Source organism: Hyla sarda, chromosome 3 (genome assembly GCF_029499605.1).
Source record: "Hyla sarda isolate aHylSar1 chromosome 3, aHylSar1.hap1, whole genome shotgun sequence".
Lineage (NCBI taxonomy): Eukaryota > Metazoa > Chordata > Amphibia > Anura > Hylidae > Hyla > Hyla sarda.
Window position 1 is genome coordinate 336,225,527 of NC_079191.1, and position 22,174 is coordinate 336,247,700.

General features: G+C 39.8%; 1 protein-coding gene across 7 annotated transcripts in view; it reads left to right on the forward strand.

Annotated features, from left to right (window-relative positions):
* Positions 1-22,174, forward strand: part of UTRN (utrophin) — a 702,825-nt gene that overhangs the window by 263,029 nt on the left and 417,622 nt on the right. For all 7 annotated transcript variants that reach the window (XM_056567370.1, XM_056567374.1, XM_056567371.1 and 4 more), the window contains 8 exons: positions 1,416-1,562; positions 2,343-2,513; positions 6,678-6,869; positions 10,511-10,683; positions 11,888-12,038; positions 13,314-13,489; positions 15,122-15,257; positions 18,135-18,284. In XM_056567370.1, the coding sequence (XP_056423345.1) occupies positions 1,416-1,562; positions 2,343-2,513; positions 6,678-6,869; positions 10,511-10,683; positions 11,888-12,038; positions 13,314-13,489; positions 15,122-15,257; positions 18,135-18,284 (1,296 nt within the window). The remainder of the gene's footprint in view (positions 1-1,415; positions 1,563-2,342; positions 2,514-6,677; positions 6,870-10,510; positions 10,684-11,887; positions 12,039-13,313; positions 13,490-15,121; positions 15,258-18,134; positions 18,285-22,174) is intronic.

Consider the following 22,174-nt stretch of genomic DNA (forward strand, 5'->3'; position numbering starts at 1 on the left):
GTTATATCATACAGTGTTTAAAAGGGTAATAAATCCCGCTCAAAAACCTGGTGCTTGGTTAAGGGGTTATAAATATTCAGGCCCGAGCTTGAGTCAATAATAAATCCCTGTGTGTTGGTGTTTACATTCACACTTACGTATAAGGTGCCGTATCCACAACGTTCTCATATGTGACATTATCTGCAATATCTATAACCTACTAAACGTGGGACTATCCTACATCTAAAACTCATTTAGTGTGGAATTCTCATTTTATAGAGCAGGGGTCTTCAACCTGCGGACCTCCAGATGTTTCAAAACTACAACTCCCAGCATGCCCGGACAGCCGATGGCTGTCCGGGCATGCTGGGAGTTGTAGTTTTGCAGGTTGAAGACCACTGTTATAGAGTATAGCTAGTTTTGTTGGTATTACAACATTGTGTACAGTAGCAGTGATTTTAGACACCCTTATCTACTATGCACTATATTAATATTTTAATAGGTTGACTAAAAAAGTCTTTAGCACATCGGGGGAGATTTATCAAAGTTGTCTATGTCCCGCATCAATATAGACCAAACTACAGAGGGTTAGGCCGGTCTATTGTGCACCTAATTTATCAAAAGGCTCACGGCTCTTGATAAATTCTGTGCACAGACTTTGTGATCTATGCTTTAGACTGTATTTAAACCTGCTCCAGCATGGTCTGACATTTCGGCGTACTTTCAGCCGATGCGACTTGTCGCCAAAAAGTCGCTTTTGATAAGTTCAACACCAATGCATTTTACCGTCTAAAATAGACTAGAATGCATCATGTTCTAAAAATCCTCTAAAGCAAAAGTCGCAAAAAAAAGTCGCCCATATTTAGACTGCGACTTTCTGTGCGACAAATTTAGACAGTAAAAAAAAAGTCTAAATCCTTTGATAAATCTTCCCCATTGTGTTGTATTATTAATTGGTACCTTCCCTACCCCTGGGCATTCTATTTGTGTTGTATGAGCTTTTAAAGGGGTTATCCAGGAAAAAAAAAAATGTTATATATCAAATGGCTCCAGAAAGTTAAATAGTTTTCTAAATTACTTCTATTAAAAAATCGTAATCCTTTCAGTACTTATGAGCTTCTGAAGTTGAGTTGTTCTTTTCTGTCTAAGTGCCCTCTGATGACACGTGTCTCTGGAAACGCCCAGTTTAGAAGAGGTTTGCTATGGGAATTTGTTTCTAAACTGGGCGTTTCCTGAGACACGTGTCATCAGAGAGCACTTAGACAGTAAAAAACAGCTCAACTTCAGAAGCTCATAAGTACTGAAAGGATTAAGATTTTTTAATAGAAGTCATTTACAAATCTGTTTAACTTTCTGGAGCCAGTTGATATAGAAAAAAAAGTTTTTTCCTGGATAACCCCTTTAAGTACTCCTCTGACAGGTCTCTGTGTATTTAGGAATTGCAGTCAGTAAGGAGAAGACAAGAGATCAAGTTGTCTCCAGTGTTTACTAAGAGTGAGCAGCCAGAAGATCACTTGTCTAACTGGATGAATGAGACAGAACATCGCCTATCTGGCCTCCAGGATGATGACAAGAAGCTTCAGGTAAATGGTGGTAATGATTCACCTTCAAGAGATACGTAAATAGCTGACTTATAGATCCCTCACATGCCTGTTTCTCTCTATATAAATGTCTTTAAAGGGGTTATCCAGGATTAGAAAAACAGAGCTGATGTCTTCCAAAAACAGCTCCACATCTCTCTTCAGGCTGTGTGTGGTATTGCAGCTCATTTATATTGAAGTGAATGGAGCACGGTTGTAATTAGAGATGAGCGAACTTACAGTAAATTCGATTCGTCACGAACTTCTCCGCTCGGCAGTTGATGACTTTTCCTGCATAAATTAGTTCAGCTTTCCGGTGCTCCGGTGGGCTGGAAAAGGTGGATACAGTCCTAGGAGAACTCTTTCCTAGGACTGTATCCACCTTTTCCAGCCCACCGGAGCACCTGAAGGCTGAACTAATTTACGCAGGAAAAGTTATCAACTGCCGAGCCGAGAAGTTCGTGACGAATCGAATTTACTGTAAGTTCACTCATCTCTAGTTGTAATATCACACACAACCTGAGGACAAGTTTAAAGCTGTATAAAAGATATGAGCAATTTTTTTTATTCTTGAATTACTCTTTTAACTGTTTTATATTTTGAACTATGTCTAAATATATCTGACACACATTTTTGGTGGTTGTACCCCGTCATTTCAGCATTCAGTGCCATATTAATGTCCTAGTAGGATAAGTGACTGATTTCTATATTTCGATTTTCTTTTATTGTTTAAATTGGACCAGAAATCAAATTATTATACATATGATTTTTATCTATTCCCAGGAGCTTCTTAAGGAAGTAGAGGAACATAGAGAAGAATTCGATGTTCTCCAGAAGAAGACCAGTATTTCGCAGCATGGCTCCCCAGCAGAGGTTGATGGTAAAATGAAACAACGCTGGGAAGAGATTGAAAAGCAGTTTGCTATGTATCTGGGAACTCAAGAGCATAGTTTAGTAAGTATAAGGACGTTACCCTGGCATGTTGTCTAAGAAGATAAAAAATATAAATGTAACAATTAAGCATTTGGTTGTTTGTTTACATATATATCCGCTGTGACAATAAAACTGCTGACATGTACATGAAATAACGTTGATACCCTTGTGGCAATAACAGCTGTCAAAGGGCGGAATATACAGAATTAGGCAGCAAGTCAACAGTCAGCAAGTTGGAAGCAGACAAAAGGAGAAAGTGTAAGCATCAGAGCAAGCGCAACATTTTAAAAGTTAGATGACTGGGTCCTATCATCTACAGGTCTTGTACGTGTTCTCTGTATGTAGTGGTTAGTACTTACTAAGGGGGTCCAATCAGTTTCATATAAACAGGAAGGTAACAATGCAAAGAACATCATTCTAAATAAAGAAGTTGGCAAGGTAATTACAATAAAATGACAATATAGTTGTGCGCCATGTCTGTTTTCTACCTGAATTCACACTGTAATTACAATAAAAGGTAACTTGGCATGAGGAGGATTGCGTAGACTTATAAAGTCCTAAACCGATGAAAATAAATCTGCAAAAGTAAACTAGCTGAACAACAGAATAACAATACAGACACATGTAGAACAGCACCATGATCACAAATCGCCAGGCAAGGTAATGTATGAGTAGATTAGAAGATGCTACTTGGCAATCATTAAAGGGGTACTCCGGCGCTAAGACATCTTATCCTCTATCCAAAGGATAGGGGATAAGATGCCTGATTGCGGGGGTCCTGCCGCTGGGGACCCCCATGATCTTGCACGCAGCACCCCGTTAGAATAAGTCCCCGGAGTGTGTTCGTTCCGGGTCTGATTACTGGCGGTCACTTGGACGGAGCATTGTGACGTCACGGCTCCGCCCCTGTGTGATGTCACGCTCCGCCCCCTCAATGCAAGCCTATGGGAGGGGGCGTGACCCCCGCGATCAGGCATCTCCCATAGGCTTGCATTGAGGGGGCGGAGCGTGACATCACACAGGGGCGGAGCCGTGACGTCACAATGCTCCGTCCAAGTGACCGCCAGTAATCAGACCCGGAACGAACACACTCCGGGGACTTATTCTAACGGGGTGCTGCGTGCAAGATCATGGGGGTCCCCAGCGGCAGGACCCCCGCAATCAGGCATCTTATCCCCTATCCTTTGGATAGAGGATAATATGTCTTAGCGCAGGAGTACCCCTTTAAAGGAGTACTCCAGTGGAAAACACTTTTTTTTTAAATCAACTGGTTCCAGAAAGTTAAACAGATTTGTAAATGACTTCTATTTAAAAATCTTAATCCTTCCAGTACTTATCAGTTGCTCAGGAAGTTGTATCAGGAAGTTGTTTTCTTTTTGAATTTCCTTTCTGTCTGACCACAGTGCTCTCTGCTGTCACATCTGTCCATGTCAGGAACTGTCCAGAGCAGGAGAAAACCACTCCTGCTCTAGATAGTTCCTGACAGGGACAGAGGTGTCAGCAGAGAGCACTGTGGTCAGACAGAAAGGAAATTCAAAAAGAAAAGAACTGATAAGTAATGGAAGGATTAAGATTTTTAAATAGAAGTAATTTACAAATCTGTTTAACTTCCTGGCATCAGTTGATTTAAAAAAAAAATGTCCACCAGACTACCCCTTTAAATAAGGAGTAGGTCTAGATAGTCTCTATGAATCAGAGAACATATATATTGTTGACATGAAACATTCAGGGAAAGAAGAAGGGGGAATCATGTTCTCTGTAACATCATGTGTTCTGCTGGGTGTCCAGGCCAGAAGAAGCGCATGCTGCAAAGCGGTTGTTGCCTGGTCTTGAAACGCACCTGCTGCTGTTTTTAGCATACGATGGTGAGGTTCGGGGGATAACAGCATGGAACTAAGTGCTGCTTTCATATCTCCTATGTGGATATGACAGCTGGTTATGTTTTTATGGAGAAGAGATGGCACGAGGATGCACTGTGGGAATAAAGCACTATCTCACTGATAGCAGACTTACATTTACAACGCTGCCGAGCGTATATGTCCATCTCCTAGTGGGACAGCTAATGTGCATCTACAGCGCTGCCAAATATTATTCTGTTTCTTTCTCCTAAGGGATTGTCCGGAGCGGACATTGCGGCTATTGAAACATCAGTATACAGCGCTATTGTTTCCAATTTCTTTCCACAGGAGACAGAGTAATATATCTTTATTCCCACAGGAGTTGCAATACTATTGCATAATATTTATGCACTTTATTGGAGAGGGAATATATTTACCAAAATATGTATGTTCTTATAACTATTGACTAGTAGTTGGTGGTACTCTATATTGTTTATATTTTATCTCTCCAGCCTACCACAAGGGCCCTGTGGCAAGGCTTGGGTCATTTTTATTTTATATATATATTTTTGTAGTGCTTGAGGACTGTTTTTTCTTTTTCCTAATAATGATAAAATGTCCCCTTAAGGTTTTGGTCCATGCAATGTATATAAAAAATAAAATAAATACAATCAATAACTTTAAAAAAAGTAAACAGAAAAACAAATATACAGAATACACAAATATACAGAATGCAAAAAAAACAAATACACAGTGAAAATTAAAGTGGTACTCGGCTGCTCTGCTCAGCCGTCACGCTCCCTCCCATAGACTTGCATTGAGGAGGCGGGGTATGACATCATGAGGGGGTGGGGCTATGATGTCACGAGCTCCCGGCGCCGGCTCCAGCGTTCGAAACAATTTGTTCCAACGGAGTACCACAAACTACAGTTATACCCCTGCCCTTGATGACATAAAAATGTGCATTTTTAAAATTTATTGTAATGAAAACACAGGTGCAAACAAAATATAGATTTAAGTAGGACATATTTGCTCTTTTATATTTATGTAATGGGTTGTGTGTCCAATAATAATGAGCTTTATGGCCGCACAAACAATCCAGTGATTATCTTGTCCGTTCGCATGGTTGATCAAGCCTGGTGAAGGCTTGGTAGGTGAATACAGATCACTGAAATCACTGGGATCAATGCTTCTTATCTGGAGACCTTTGGCTTGTGTAATAGGAGAATAAGCTGTTAGGCATGTCTGTCAACAATCCCTTAATTGTTTGCAATGGCAGTCACAGTATCACTGTTTTATGGCATCTCATAATCCTATACAGTGGTCCCTCAACATACCAAGGTAATCCGTTCCAAACGAACCATCGTTTGTTGAAACTACAACACCCAGCATGCCCGGACAGATGCTGGGAGTTCTAGTTTTGCAACATCTGGAGGTCCGCTGGTTGAAACCCACTGGTATAGGAAGTTGTACTCACCTGTCCCTGCCGCTCCGGACCGTCACCGCTCGTCACCGCTGCCCCGGATTTCGCCTTCCATCGCTATCGCCACATCCCCGGGATGTCCCCGACGCTCCGGCAAGGCTTCTGCTTCCCCGCCATCCTTGCTCTCTGTCGCCGCCATCACGTCGTTACGCACGCCGCTCCTATTGTATGACGGGACGGCGTGCGCGCGATGACGACGATGGAGAGCGCCGACGATGCAGGGGATCCCGAAGAGAACGCGTCGGAGCCCCGAGGACAGGTAAGTGATCGTCAGTGGACCACACGGGGCACCGTAAACGGCTATCTGGTGGCAGCTGAAGCAGTCTGCGCTGCCGGCTAGTCATTTATGCGATGGCCCCAACATACAAAAGCATCGTATGTTGATGCTGCCTTCAACATGCGATGGCCTCTGTCGGGGCCATTGTAGGTCGGGAGGTCACTGTATATTGAAAAAATAACCAAGAGAATTGCATCCATAACATGTAAATATTCAACCACCAGCCATATGGGACGGTAAAAAGGGTTGCCCTGTCTTCACAAAAACATGGCCAGGTATTGGGCTGTTATGTTGCCTTCATTTATATGATCAGTAAAGCTCCTCGTGACCCATATATTGGTTCATATAGTCTGAATAAATATTGAACTGTAATGAAGATCCCCATTAGACTAAGCTGAAGTAACCTACATTTCATAACTTAAATCAGTGTTGATGTCTTTCCTACAAGCCATGTTTGCCTGCAGGGAAGGCCTCGCCGCTTGTTACAGGAATAAAAAGATGTCAAGCTCTGCTTTAATTATTTCGTTCTGCACTAGTCTTATTCTGCTTAAAGAAAGACTTCTAATGGAACTTGTGTTCTCTCCTAGGACGATACGGACTCTCATCTAGATGTAAGTGCTTCCTTAACTGGATTCCCTCCGTCCTTCCTTCCTTCAGATTACTTAGTAGAAATAAACAAGGTCTTGCTGTCAATGGCTGACACCGAGCTTCTACTTACTGCACCCGAGCTAAGCAATGGAGAATATGACAATTTTTCCAAGCAAGAAGATTTACTGAAGGTAACTTTGTGTTTTGAATATCCAACCTGATAAGTAACCAATATTTGGTGCATATTTTTGTTGTTGAACATTATGATTGGGGTTTTAGCATATTATATCCATCTCAGGGAACATGGGTTATATTGCGTCATATGGTTTTCTCGTTGTGATGTTAATTCATTGAAATTACATTGACATCCTAACATGTCTTAGAAAATCATGTGCTTGGTGTATACATAGTTATTCACAATACAAGTACATTAGTCACCTAAATGAGAATACCATGCTGTTTTAGCGAGAAATAAAAAATATTTAAAAAAATATTTGTTTCTTCGTTAAAGGGGTACTCCACTGCTCAGCGTTTGAAACAAACTGTTCCGAACACTAGAGCCGGCGCCGGGAGCTTGTGACGTCATAGCCCCGCCCCTCATTATGTCACACCCCGCCCCCTCAATGCAAGTCTATGGGTGGGGGCGTGGCGGTGTTCACGACCCCTCCCATAGACTTGCATTGAAGGGTGGTGCGTGATGTCGTGAGGGGGCGGGGCTATGACATCACGAGCTCCCAGCTCCAGCATTTGAAACAGTTTGTTCCAAACGCTGAGCAGCGGAGTACCCCTTTAATAAAAAAAAATTGTGATATTTGGGGTAATATATAGGCTGTTTTTTGTTTTTTTTGTGACCTCTCATTTATAGCTAGATATGTTTTTAACATCATGTTCAGTGTTTCATACATGGTGCTAATTTACAGATTAGCTAATTTATTCAGCATTAAACAGATTTGGTCCAAAAATCTGATTTGTTAGAATACAAACTTTGTTAATAATTAATTTTGTCCCTGGTCCTGGACATTAAGTGGCCTTGAGGCAGGCTGTGATGCTGTATGAATCTCAGCTTCCACTCAACTACATTTACGGGGCCGGGTGCTCTGTACTTGACCCAGTAGAATACTATGCAGGAGCAGGGGCTCTTGCCTTTGACAGGAGTCTCTGCACCTGTAATTCTTTGCAAGGGCAATCAAAGGGCAGTCAGATTACCCTAATGGACCAGGAGATTTGCTCATCTCTATATCTATTCAAATGACACCTTTACTATTTGGTCATGCTGAATCTTTGCTATTACTTTACTATGGCTAATAGAGGGCTTTTCTTCTCAGTGACTACACCTTAACCAAAGGCCTTAAACCTATAGAGAGAAAACAGAAAATAAAAAACAACAAAAAATGCAATGTGTGAGCACAGCCTCAGGAGATGAGTATAACTACTATACAGTCATGGCCGTAAACATTGGCACCCCTGAAATTTTTCGAGACAATGAAGTATTTCTCGCAGAAAAGGATTGCAGTAACACATGTTTTGCTATACATGTGTTTATTTCCTTTGTATGTATTGGAACTGAACCAAAAAAGGGAGGAAAAAAAAGCAAATTGGACATAATATCACACCAAACTCCAAAAATGGTCTGGAAAAAATTGTTGAAAAATAAGAGTTTTTCAAGCATGTGATGCTCCTTTAAACTCACCTGGTGCAAGTAACAGGTGTGGGCAATATAAAAATCACACCTGAAAGCATATAAAAAGGAGAGAGGTTCACTTAGTCTTTGCATTGTGTGTCTGTGTGTGCCACACTAAGCACAGACAACAGAAAGAGGAGAAGAGAACTGTCTGAGGACTTGAGAACCAAAATTGTGGAAAAATATCAACAATCTCAAGGTTACAAGTCCATCTCCAGAGATCTAGATTTGCCTTTGTCCACAGTGCACAACATTATCAAGAAGTTTGCAACCCATGGTACTGTAGCTAATCTCCTTGGGCGTGGACGGAAGAGAAAAATTGATGAAAGGTGTCAACACAGGATAATCCGGATGGTGGATAAGCAGCCCCAAACAAGTTCCAAAGATATTCAAGTTCTCCTGCAGGCTCAGGGAGCATTAGTGTCAGGAACTATCCGTCGACATTTAAATGAAACTAAACGCTATGGCAGGAGACCCAGGAGGACCCCACTGCTGACACAGACATAAAAAAAACAAGACTACATTTTGCCAAAATGAACTTGAGTAAGCCAAAACCATTCTGGGAAAACATCTTGTGGACAGATGAGACCAAGATAGAGCTTTTTGGTAAAGCACATCATTCTACTGTTTACCTAAAAACAGAATGAGGCCTACAAATAAAAGAACACAGTAACTACAGTGAAAAATGTGGAGGTTCAATGATGTTTTGGGGTTGTTTTGCTGCCTCTGGCACTGGGTGCCTTGAATGTGTGCAAGGCATCAGGAAATCTGAGGATTACCAACGGATTTTGGGTCACCCTGTAGAGGCCAGTGTCAGAAAGCTGAGTTTGCGTCCGAGATCTTGGGTCTTCCAGCAGGACAATGGCCTCAAACATACGTCAAAAAGCACCCAGAAATGGATGACAACAAAGCACTGGAGAGTTCTGAAGTGGCCAGCAATGAGTCCAGATCTAAATCCCATTGAACATTTGTGGAGAGATCTTAAAATTGCTGTTGGGAAAAGGCGCCCTTCCAATAAGAGAGACCTGGAGCAGTTTGCAAAGGAAGAGTGGTCCAACATTCCGGCTGAGAGGTGTAAGAAGCTTATTGATGGTTATAGGAAGCGACTGATTTCAGTAATTTTTTCCAAATTTTTGGAGTTTGGTGTGACATTATGACCTATTAGCTTTTTTTCCTCCATTTTTTTGTTTAGTTCCAATACACAGAAAGGGAATAAACATGTGTATAGCAAAACATGTTACTGCAATCCTTTTCTGTGAGAAATACTTAATTTTCTTGAAAAATGTCAGGGGTGGCAACATTTACGGCCATGACTGTGTATCATGATCCTGTAGAGATAGCAGCAGCAGTATACATAGAGGTGAGAGAAGAGATATATACCTACAATATATCCTGATTCCATAGAGATAGCAGATTGAGCTGGGAAGGGAGGGGTCTGGGAGTTAGTAGAAGGGGATTTAGTATGTGAAGATGTCTTCTGTAGTCTAAAGGAAGTCAGTGTCTGACACCCTGTTATAACCATTAGGCACTGGAAGTTTTGGCTAGTCAGATTAGTGATCACATGACCAAATTAGAGTAATAAACACTTCTATGCAGCTGTGCTGGAATGAAGCAAATACTGTAGGACTAGTGATGGTTAGTGTGCTAAGGATATAGGAGAAAAAAAAAACAACAACAACCTGGAGTGCTTCTTTAAGGGTTGATCTAGACATCTTCACTGCAGCAAACTATGGTACAGTATATGTGGATGGCGTTTTGAAATATGTCTACTGAAATAGAGTTTTGAATATGTATACTGTAGACTTTTAAATCTCTGGCATTTTCATTGTCACAGAAATGGACATATACATTTTGCTGTTGAATTGCGGCAAAACTCACGCTGAGATCCGCGGCAGATTTGGAGTGAAACGTTATTCTTTTAGTTCATGAAATGGGAATACTCAATCTGTTTTTAGAGAACAGTTGAAATATCATTCATTTTTTCTAAATCCATGTAAAAGCTGAAGTTGTTCTTTATCCTCAGCTCTCCCATGTGTAGTCCTAGCTTGGTAAATTGATAAGTTACATTATATGTATTCAGGCGTTGTGGCACTACATTAGGCCATACAGACACCGTTAAACCATTTGATGTTTGTGTTTTCTTTCTTTTAGAACATAAAAGATTCCCTGGATAAACTAGGGGAACAAATTGCATCTATACATGAGAAGCAACCTGATGTGATTTTGGAAGCCTCAGGACCAGAAGCCATACAAATAGGAGAATCACTTACTCAGGTCAATGGAGAATGGGATCGTATCAACAGATTGTTCAGTGAGCGGAAGAGGTAAGACTGACTACCCTGAAAATCCATGCATAGCTAAGGTTTCTACACTGAAGGTTCTAATTTTCTAATGTTTAAAATTAAGATTTTTTATTTTGTAAAAAGGAACTAAAGAAACTGAAAAACAAAAATAGTTACCCAGAACATACACATCATATTCTGGTTGTTGAGAAGCCTATAGTCTATGGTTTTTCTTATATTACCCTGTTAGTCTGAGACCTCTAAGGCTATGTTCTCATGTCAGAATTTCCGTGTGAGATTCTGCAGCAGCAGAGTCCCATTGTATTCAATAGGATTCTGCTGCACTATGCACACGGCGGAATTTCCTCGCCAGATGTTTCTGGAGCGAAAATTCCATTTCTGGTGTACACAGGAACAATGGATGTGTTTATTCTACTGTTTACCGAAAACAGAATGAGGCCTACAAAGAAAAGAACACAGTACCTACAGTGAAATACGGTGGAGGTTCAATGATGTTTTTGGGTTGTTTTGCTGCCTCTGGCACTGGGTGCCTTGAATGTGTGCAGGGTATCATGAAATCTGACGATTACCAATGGATTTTGGGTTGCACTGTACATCCCAGTGTCAGAAAGCTGGGTTTGTGTCCGAGATCTTGAGTCCAGATCTAAATCCCATTGAATATCTGTAGAGAGATCTTAAAATTGCTGTTGGGAAAAGGCGCCCTTCCAATAAGAGAGACCTGTGCAAAGGAAGAGTTGTCCAACATTCCGGCTGAGAGGTGTAAGAAGCTTATTGATGGTTATAGGAAGTGACTGATTTCAGTTATTTTTTCCAAAGGGTGTGCAACCAAATATTAAGTTAAGGGTGCCAATAATTATGTCCAGACCATTTTTGGAGTTTGGTGTGACATTATGTCCAATTTGCTTTTTTTATTCCCTTTTTTTTTTTGTTTAGTTCCAATACACACAAAAGGAATTAACATGTATATAGCAAAACATGTGTTACTGCAATCCTTTTCTGTGAGAAATACTTAATTTTCTTGAAAAATTTCAGGGGTGCCAACATTTACGGCCATGACTGAACAACAGATAGCTGTCAATCAAAACAGCTATCACTTAGTAGGACCGTATGTGTTCTTGTGTTAATGTTATCCCTGTATTTTTTATTATTAATATAGATAATATAAACATAATAAATTGAAATTATTTAATAAGACCTTTTTTTTATTTTTATTTTTTTATTTAAGTCGTTTTGACAGAGCGCAGGAGGAGTGGCGGCAGTTCCATTCTGACCTCAATGACCTCACTCAGTGGACAAATAAAGCAGAGGCTTTGTTAGCCCAGGCCCATACCCCAGGAGGCATTTTGGATTTAGATAAAGCCCAGGTTCATCAGCGGGTAAGTTACAATGTACTGATACTAACACGGATGAATGTGTTTTCCTGAGTGGCACAAGATGCAGAGGAATAGACTCATGATGGGAAGACCATACTGTAAATACATCATCCAGTTATATGGTGTTACTGGTATTTCTATTAGTTTTTGGTTCTGTAATTCTTCACCTTAACCTCCTGCTATAGAGGTGTTTGGTTATGCCAAGGTTGACAACATATGGTTATAGCACCAACATGTTCAGCAGTACTGTGAAGATACTGCCATCATTTATTTGTCTTTTTTTATTTATTTATTCTCCCTGTCTCTGGTGGGCTTACACTCTATTTTTACTTATTTTAAACCCACATATTAGAAACAATTTCAAAGAACCTATCAGTATAGTTTTGAAGTCTGGAAGGAAACTTGAGTACCAAGAGGAAAATAAAAACACACAGGAGTATACAAACTCCATGCAAATTGTTATCATTGGTTGGAATTAAACCTAAGACACCAGTGCTGCAAGGCATATGTTGATCATCTTAAGTGCCCATAGGGCAGCGCAGATCACCCCAAGTGGCCACAGGGAAGGGCAGATCACCTCAAGTGCTGACAGGGTAAGGCATATCACCTCAAGTGCCCTGCATTTTCGTTGCCTACAGCATGCAGCATGGAAGCTGTCAATTTAATGAAGGAGGAAGTGGAAGCAGTGATAGGGAGTGGCAATGCTGGGCACTTAAGACCATCAGCCCCACCCCGTGGGCACTTGCAGCTCATTTGCATATGTGAATGAAAGCAAATTGTTCGGCTCACAAGCAGAAGTTTGCTTATCTAAAATTATGCCTATGAATGGTGCTTTTAACCCCAGACTGGCCCTTAGTTACACTACAAAAAAACCAGAAAAAACTATAAGAAACCATCTGGCAGCTTCTATTTAACAAAGGGCAATTATGCCTAATTATAAAATGTAAAATCAAATAAAATATTCGTTGTACTTTTATGTAAGTGATATTACTATTGGACAGTTTTTTAGCATCTGCAAAAAAAGAACTAAGACGAAACTATACATTTAAATGAAACTAAGTTAAAACCTAATTTCATGGGTGTCATTTTTCATTTACAGTTTAAATAGATCAAAACACTTCCGAGCACAGCAATGCAAACAGAGTTTCACTAAAGCAGATTATTTTACGCTTCTGCATTTGCTTGCCATTGTGTTGATAGGCATAGGGATCACAGACATATAGGCCTCAGCAGGTAGCATTTTCTGAGACTTCAACTCCTTCCGCTTCATTTTGTCAGGAGCTTGAAGACGGAATCAGCACTCACCAACTCAGCTTTACCATTCTCAACCAGAGTGGAGAAGGGATCATACAGCATCTCTCCACCACCGATGGACAAGTCCTTCAGGAGAAACTGTCAAGTTTGAACAGACGCTGGAGTGCCATAAAATTTGAGGTCATGGACAGACAGCAAAGGTATGGGAGATTATTTGTCTATTAGCTTATTCTTTTATTTTTATTTTTTTTGCATTAATGTTTGTATAGCATTGTATGTAGTAACAATATATAGCTATCATAATGGAAAACAAGCTCAGACTTATTTCAAATATTTAAGTTCACCTTGATATACATTATTCTTTAAAAGGGTTTAGTGGATGCTTTAAGCTGAGGACAGGGCTCCTTTTTATAATATGTTATGTTTATAAAGGTCATCAGTCATGTTATTGTTCCATTAAAGGGGTTTTCTAGGAATAGAAAATGACAAGCTAATTTCTTCAAAAAAGAGCAACTTGGTTCCTTTCACTTCAGTGGAATTGAGCTGCAATACCACAAAAAACTAAGGGCAAGAGTGGTGCTGTTTGTTGGAAAAATCAGCTAGATTCCCCATTCAGTGCATTGATCGGTGGTTCAGCAACTTTTAATGGCAAGGGTAGCACAGCATGCACTATACTTTTAGTCTAAATACCTTGACAGAACCCCAACAGACCCTTTTATCAATCATTGGGATCTATAGTACGACAGATCTGGCAGAACACCCTGGCATCTATTGTAAATTACTTCTATTTAAAAATCTTAATCCTTCCAGTACTCATCAGCTGCTGTATGCTTCACAAGAAGGTCTTTTCTTTTTGAATTTCCTTTCTGTCTGACCACAGTGCGCTCTGATGACACCTCTGTCCATTTTAGGAACTGTCTAGAGCAGGGTTGCTATGGGGATTTGCTCCTACTCTGGACAATTCCTAAAATGGACAGAGGTGTCAGCAGAGAGCACTGTGGTCAGACAGAAAGGAAATTCAAAAAGAAAAGAACTACCCCTGGAACATACAGCAGCTAATAAGTACTGAAAGGGTTAAGATTTTTAAATAGAAGTCATTTACAAATTTGTTTAACTTTCTGGAACCAGTTGATTTAAAAAAAAAAAAAAGTTTTCCAGTGGAGTACCCCTTTAAGGTTAAAATATTGTGTCCCATGGTCTGTCTACAGGGTGATAGACATGTCAGGTGCTACTATATGAAGTCCACAACTAAAATAAGGGTTATGATGATTCTGTAGTGTTGTATCCAACACAGAAGCACAGGTAGAGTATTGAATATTGACAGCGTAATGGGGAACCCTATTATCTGAAGAGGGTTTTCCCTATCCACGGGATTAATGGGGTCTGACAGTTGGGACCTTCACCAATGCTAAGAATATGAAAAAATATGTCCCCGGAATAAATAGAGTGCACAGTGCCTGTGCGGCCAGCCTTGCATTTATTCTTTATAGGGCCATCAAATATTACAATTCAGTGATCAGACCGCAACCTATCTGCATGTTTCTCCCCATGTAACAGTAACTTCTTCAGGTAGGAATACCCTTTTAAGTTGTCCAAACAGCGGCACATGGAGTTCCTACATACTGTGAGGCTGTAGGTTTTTCCCTTCATATGCTGCCTCCACATGGCAGCACATTACAATGGAACACGACATGTTTGCTTTTGTATGAATGCATCCAGAGGTGCAATATGGCCTCACAGATTCTTATGTTGTACTACAATTCAAAACTTGTACAGCCCGCCTGATATTGCCATGTGCATAAAGATTTATGTGTTGTCCTTTACTTTATCAGATTAAGAGAGGAAAGTCCAGCTTTAACTGAATACAAGAGGAAACTAGATGAGTTCACAGTTTGGCTGGATCAGGCCACAAATGTGTTGCGTGTGACTCCAGCTCTTGACAATGAGGAGAGGCTTACTGAATTAAAGGTAAGAAATATTAGATTTCTCCAAAATACTACCTCTTTGAGAAGACAGTCCACCATTCACTTTGCATAGGGGACATTTTCCATAGACCGCTCTATAGAAAACCACTTCTTAGAGCAGTAAAACCCCTGGTCAATGGCTGATAATATGGATGTTGGTGGTTGCAGCTGGGCATGCATTTACCTTGTAAAAGCTGCTGCATGGAAAATAGAATGTTACATGTTGACCACTAACATGAATTGTGGACGGTCTACTACATAATTGTGCCTTCTAGGATGGAAAGTGCCCCTAATTATTAGCTATCCAATCTGGTTAAGACAGGGAGTTTGAAGCAGAGCATCCTACTATATGAATGAACGGACATATTTGTTCTCACGGACAAGCCCTTTGAATTTAGTAATTATGGGTAATTTTATATAAACCAGTGTTAACAATGTTGTACAATTACATTATGTATTCATTATCTTCCACTGTTCTCATTGTGATTGTATCATAATATATAAACAGATACATTTATCTGAGGTTGTCAATGAAGCAAAGCTTAGTTTGTCACCTTAGGAAGTTGTGTCATTAGAAAACTGTTGGTTAAAGCAGTACTGTGGTGCCGTACAACATATCCCCTATACAAAGGACGGGGGATAAGTGTCTGGTCGCGGGTAGCCTTCCCCCCCCCCCCGCGATCTTCTGCATGGCACCCCAGGAATGGAGCATGTCAACCACCGCATGAAGCGGAGGTTGACGCGCCTTTGCCATGTATCGCTATGGGAGAGCCGAAGATACACGGTAGGGGATAAGTATTATGGCACCACAGTACTGCTTTAAAGGGATATTCTAGAGACCATATTTTATATGTAATTCTGCTCCGGTTGGGATAAAAAGAACTTAAACTCACCTTCCCCGAATCCTCCCCACCACCGATGTTCTGACGGGAATTCCTGGTGTTGGTCTTGGCATAAGGAAGTGTCCATTAGGAGAATTAATGGCTGCAGTAGTGTCTTGCCTTAGTCAGTGATTGGCTGAGCAGCAACAAAAGGAAGCACTGACACCTCTGACTGGAGGTTGTGGTAGGGGATCAGGGAAGGTTAGTATGGTTTTTTTCCTTTACCATCCCATACAGAGCAGAATCACATATAAACAATAGTCCCTGGAATACCCCTGCAAATCTAGTTTAACTATTATCTATACTATAGTATATAATACTGTCCATAAACTATACAGTTTTCACTTCAGACACTGAGCTATATAATAAGCTGAAACATCCAGTTCTGTAAAGATCACTTTTTAGCATTCTTCTCCCTTCCACCATTCACAATAGATAATGGCCACAGGTCCCCTCCTCCTCTTCTGACCTGTACACAGATTGTTTTGGATGCATTCCAAGTGACCGCTCTAGGTTGATATCCTGCTCCAAATTACATAAATACGTGCACAGAGAGAAAAAACTCACACTGACACACTAGGTCAAGATGGTTCTCTCTGATTTATTGTATTGTGTACGCACAAGATATATCCTTCAGTAGAGCGGAGCACATTGTATAGGCATTCTAATTGGTTAGCAGACTACTGTACGTAAGCATTGCATCATATTCTCTCTGTGTCAAAAGGGGATGGTCACATAGGGTGTAATACAGGATGTAACCGCCATTTTAGAAGAATGATCTTCATTTTATTTATGCATTACACCAGTCTAAGTAAAGGAGATAAAAGGAGGGGTTCTCCATAACTTAAAAAAAAAAAAAGGTTGCATACCTCTTAGTAAAATTGGCATAATTGAACTAGTAGTCAAAAATCATATCTATGCCTCCTATAAGTGGGTGTAGATGTGTGCCATTTTAAGGCTTTCTTGGACTAAACTACATCTACAGTGGGAGACCATACCTACTTTACAAATTTAGACAAGAAAATGTGTTAAAACAAATTTGTCGCATATCATCATTCTCAAATTTTCTACATAAACTGTTTAGTAAATGCGAGTCTTCTCTAGAATACTGGGCCCCATGGTCTTTGGGGCTGCTATAAAGCATGTCTCTACAGAGGTAATAGAAGCATATTAAACTGTGTTATAACTTGGCATCATGGACTCAAAGACTGAAAAAAAATCTCGAAATACCCCTTTAAAGGGGTACTCCTGTGGAAAACTTTTTTTTTTTAAATCAACTGGTGCCAGAAAGTTAAACAGATTTGTAAATCCCTTCTATTAAAAAATCGTAACCCTTCCAGTACTTTTTAGGGGCTGTATACTAAAGAGAAATCCCAAAAAGAAATGCATTTCCTCCAATGTCATGACCATAGTGCTCTCTGCTGACCCCTGCTGTCCATTTTAGGAACTGTCCAGAGCAGGAGAAAATCCCCATAGCAAACATATGCTGCTCTGGATAGTTCCTAAAATGGACAGCAGAGGTCAGCAAAGAGCACTGTGGTCATGACATCAGAGGAAATGCATTTCTTTTTTGGATTTCTCTTTAGTATACAGCCCCTAAAAAGTACTGGAAGGATTAAGATTTTTTTTATAGAAATGATTTACAAATCTGTTTAACTTTCTGGCACCAGTTGATAAAAAAAAAAAAAAAAAAAAAAAGTTTTCCACAGGAGTACCCCTTAAAAGTCTATAGAAAAGCATCAGTTCAAAAAAAAAAATTAGTTTTCCGTAGACTTTAATGGAACACTTTGGTTTTTTTTTATTGCAGTTTTTTTCTTTTGATTTTACAATTTGTGAACTTAGCCTTAATGTGGAAATAATGTGGAAAAAATATCAAATAAGTTCTTTCCTGATAGAAGTATCCTTGGCTTTGCTGTAGCTAACTTTATCGAATGCTCAACAGCATGTTTCCAAAATATTGTAGAACCACATATTGTAAAGCTCTTTTGCTCCCCCCTCAGGCATTAAACAAAGAGCTGGAAATCCAGAGTGACAGAGCTGAGTGGCTGAACCGCACAGCACCCGAAATATTGGTCATGAAAAGACTCAGTGCACAGGACAGAGAGAAACTTTCATCTAGGCTACGGACCATAAATATTAACTGGGCCCAGGTATGACAATCTAAAGCTCTTATTATTATTGGTTCCTTTTTGCTTTTCTTTTTTCCTGTTATTTATATATTTCAATTACGGTATTGTGTTTCGGTAGTATTTGTTGGTAATGGGGAGTGGGTTCTTTTTCTTTAGGGGTAGATGAGAGGGGGTAATCACAATGTGGTTATTATGATTAATATTTTTGAGCTAAAAAGTAGATATAGTAACTTTGGATGTTATAGGTATTTGCTTGTATTGCTCTATACCATTGGATATTATCACTTCACACTTCACATTCAGAATGTTCTAGTAATTTACATTCTTAAGTAACAGCACTAGTTTCTGTGCCTATAAATGTATCATTTTTGTAGTATCAGTACTAAACAATACTGGCGAACAATAGCTGCAGGAGATTCGCAGGAATCTAGACTTCTAAAAAATGTAGCTATTCGGAGGACCCCATAGGGTTTGCAGTGTAGGTGATTTCTCCACTTGATATTCAGACCATACAGTTATTGTCTCGGTGCTATGAGCCTCTCTCATCTCCTTGTCTAGCACAAAGCATTATTCTTTATGATTAAACAAAAAAAGTGTGAAACTGAATCATCTTGACACTCAATTCATACTCTTTGTATTAACATTCAGTGACCATAGACACAAAGCAACAATACGTGGCTACTGCCTGTTAAATATAACCGGAACACTAAATTATAACCCGGTCGGACCATGGAGAGAGTGAGCTCTTTGTTTGTATGAAAAACATACATTTATTGTAATCTTCTTGACATTATGGCAGACAGTATATAAAACAAGAAATCTTCATATAAAGGCAGTCCTTAGCATAAGTAAATAATGTAGGAGGGTTATGTAGGCATGTCCATAAATCTTGTCTCACCAGCTGGGACTTCTTTCTACCCGTGGTGGATCCATCTTTAAATGTCCATCAATATGGCTGCCTCTGTTAGCTTCCTCTAGCTGTCATCCTCCTTGTGCTGGAGGGCTGTACAGGACTTCCTGGAGACCTTCGTCCGTTCCTCCATTCAATCGTGTCTTTCTCTGGAGCAACTTATGCTCAAATGATGGGTGTCCATCATGATTGAAGAGGTGTCCTTTATAAATGTGGGCGTGTTTATCCTAATTGATCATGTGTCTACTATCCATAAGTACAGTCATGGCCGTAAATGTTAGCACCCCTGAAATTTTTCAAGGAGATGAAGTATTTTTCACAGAAAAGGATTGCAGTAACACTTGTTTTGCTATACACATGTTTATTCCCTTTGTGTGTATTGGTACTAAACCACAGTGCACAAACTTATCAAGAAGTTTGCAACCCATGGCACTGTAGCTAATCTCCCTGAGCGTGGACGGAAGAGAAAAATTGATGAAAGGTGTCAATGCAGGATAGTCCGGGTGGTGGATAAGCAGCCCCAAACAAGTTCCAAAGATATTCAAGCTGTCCTGCAGGCTCAGGGAGCATCAGTGTCAGCGCAAACTATCCGTCAACATTTAAATGAAATTAAACGTTATGTCAGGAGACCCAGGAGGACCCCTCTGCTAACACAGAGACATAAAAAAAACAAGACTACATTTTGCCAAAATTAACTTGAGTAAGCCAAAATCCTTCTGGGAAAATGTCTTGTGGACAGATGAGACCAAGATGGAGCTTTTTGGTAAAGCACATCATTCTACTGTTTACCGAAAATGGAATGAGGCCTACAAAGAAAAGAACACAGTACCTACAGTGAAATATGGTGGTGGTTAGTGATGTTTTGGGGTTGTTTTGCTGCCTCTGGCACTGCGTGCCTTGAATGTGTGCAAGGTGGCATGAAATCTGAGGACTACCAACGGATTTTGGGTCGTACTGTACAGCCCAGTGTCAGAAAGCTGGGTTTGTATCTGAGATCTTGAGTCTTCCAGCAGGACAATGATGACAGCTTATTGATGGTTATAGGAAGCGACTGATTTCAGTAATTTTTTCCAAAGGGTGTGCAACCAAATATTAAGTTAAGGGTGCCAATAATTTTGTCCAGCCCATATTTGGAGTTTGGTGTCACATTATGTCCAATTAGCTTTTTTTCCTTAACATGTGTTACTGTAATCCTTTTCTGTGAGAAATACTTAATTTTCTTGAAAAATTTCAGGGGTGCCAACATTTACGGCCATGACTGTATACCAATATTGTTATCTGTAATAATCAAGAATGACAGGATCGCTACAGTTGTGGAAATGGGATTATATTCTGTAGAGCTGCTAGAACAAAACATATGCAATCCCACAAAAACATACACGTTTATTTAGAAAGATAATAATAATTTGTTATGGTCAGCGCTATTGGACTTATTTATATATCTCTATATAAAACATACCTGATTATGATAGTGGTAAGTATGACAGCACTGTATATTGTAGATAGTTTTATGATGGATGCTATTTGTTTCGCACTTTTTCGGATCGTATCAATATCTATGAGCAGAAATTGCTATTAAATGAATGCTATGTATTAAATAAGCATTCGCTATGGATTGTACAGATTTTTTGAATGTTCAAATATACTTGCGTTTTTGTTGCCGTTCAGTACTGCTGTTGCAAATCCTGTATCGAATGGCTCACTTCTTCGGTGATGAGGCTCAGAGGGAGTTGAATATAAGGAAGGTCCATGAGTTACAGCTGCAGAACGCCCCGGCCGGTGGCGTCTCAACCATTTCGTTAACTCTCCCTTCGCGGTTAATCCGGTGGTATGGGATGTGAGTGTTGACATCACTACTACTGCTGTGGAAGTCCACACTTCTCACCAACGCGTTTCGGAAACTGTCACGCTGTTTCCTTCATCGGGGAGTCCCATTAGATGGAATAGCGTAGTCTATTACACTATTCTACATTTTGTGTTGTAAACTGATATATACACATAGATATATCTCCACCAAATAGAAACTGTTTTGGACTCATTTTGGCAAAGAAAACATATGGTTACGTTTAGTGAGAATAGTAGTTCTCTAGAATGTCTTGTCCATTTTCTAGGGTCTTCCAGATCAATGTTCATGATTTTTGTGATAGCATCCCCTATATGACTTACATTTTTTGTTTTAGGATTATTGTATTTTGCAATTATTTGTGTCTCCTCATATTATGTCTAAAATGGGTAGTGAGGGAAGCACATCTGTTTTCTATTTTTCCATGCTATGCAGTTAGATTTTTTGTCATCTTAGCTACTGCTATTTGCTTTGGAGAATTCTAGAGTACATAGCAAAAAACATATTTGAGTATGTAAGTATTCCACCTGAAGTGACCATCACCTTGTAAATATTTGATAGGCAGGAAAGGCTAGAATCCCTGAAATAATTTTAGGAGGCATTCTTTTATTTTGTGTGCTGTACTGTAAATATCTGTATTTTCAAGGCATGTGATCATATAAATATAATTCTATGTTGTATTCCTTTATATTATCTTCATTCTTGGACTATTTATTTAGTGTGTGTTTTTTTATGCATAATCATATTCCCTCCAGGGATAGCGGAGTTAAAGAGGCACTGTCATTGTTAAAAACTTTTCATATATTGCAGGACTCATTATAATATGACATTTCACAATATACACCTGTTAAATTTTTTTTTAATTTTCACCTGAAATTCAAGCTCAAAATAGCCACCACTAGGGGGTCACCTATCTTTTAGCCAGACAGACTAGTCTAGATCTTACAGCATACTGGATACCGGCCGTAAAGCATACCGGTATCCAGCATAGGAGATTTCTATTGTGTATGCAAAACTACAGATAAAGGATGTGTGGACATGCTGGGAGCTGTAGTTTTAAAATAGCTGGAGGCAACACTGCTCTAACACAGTTATTTACAAACATTGCAGCTTCAGTTGTTACTAAACTACAACTCCCAGCATGCTGAAATTGTCAAA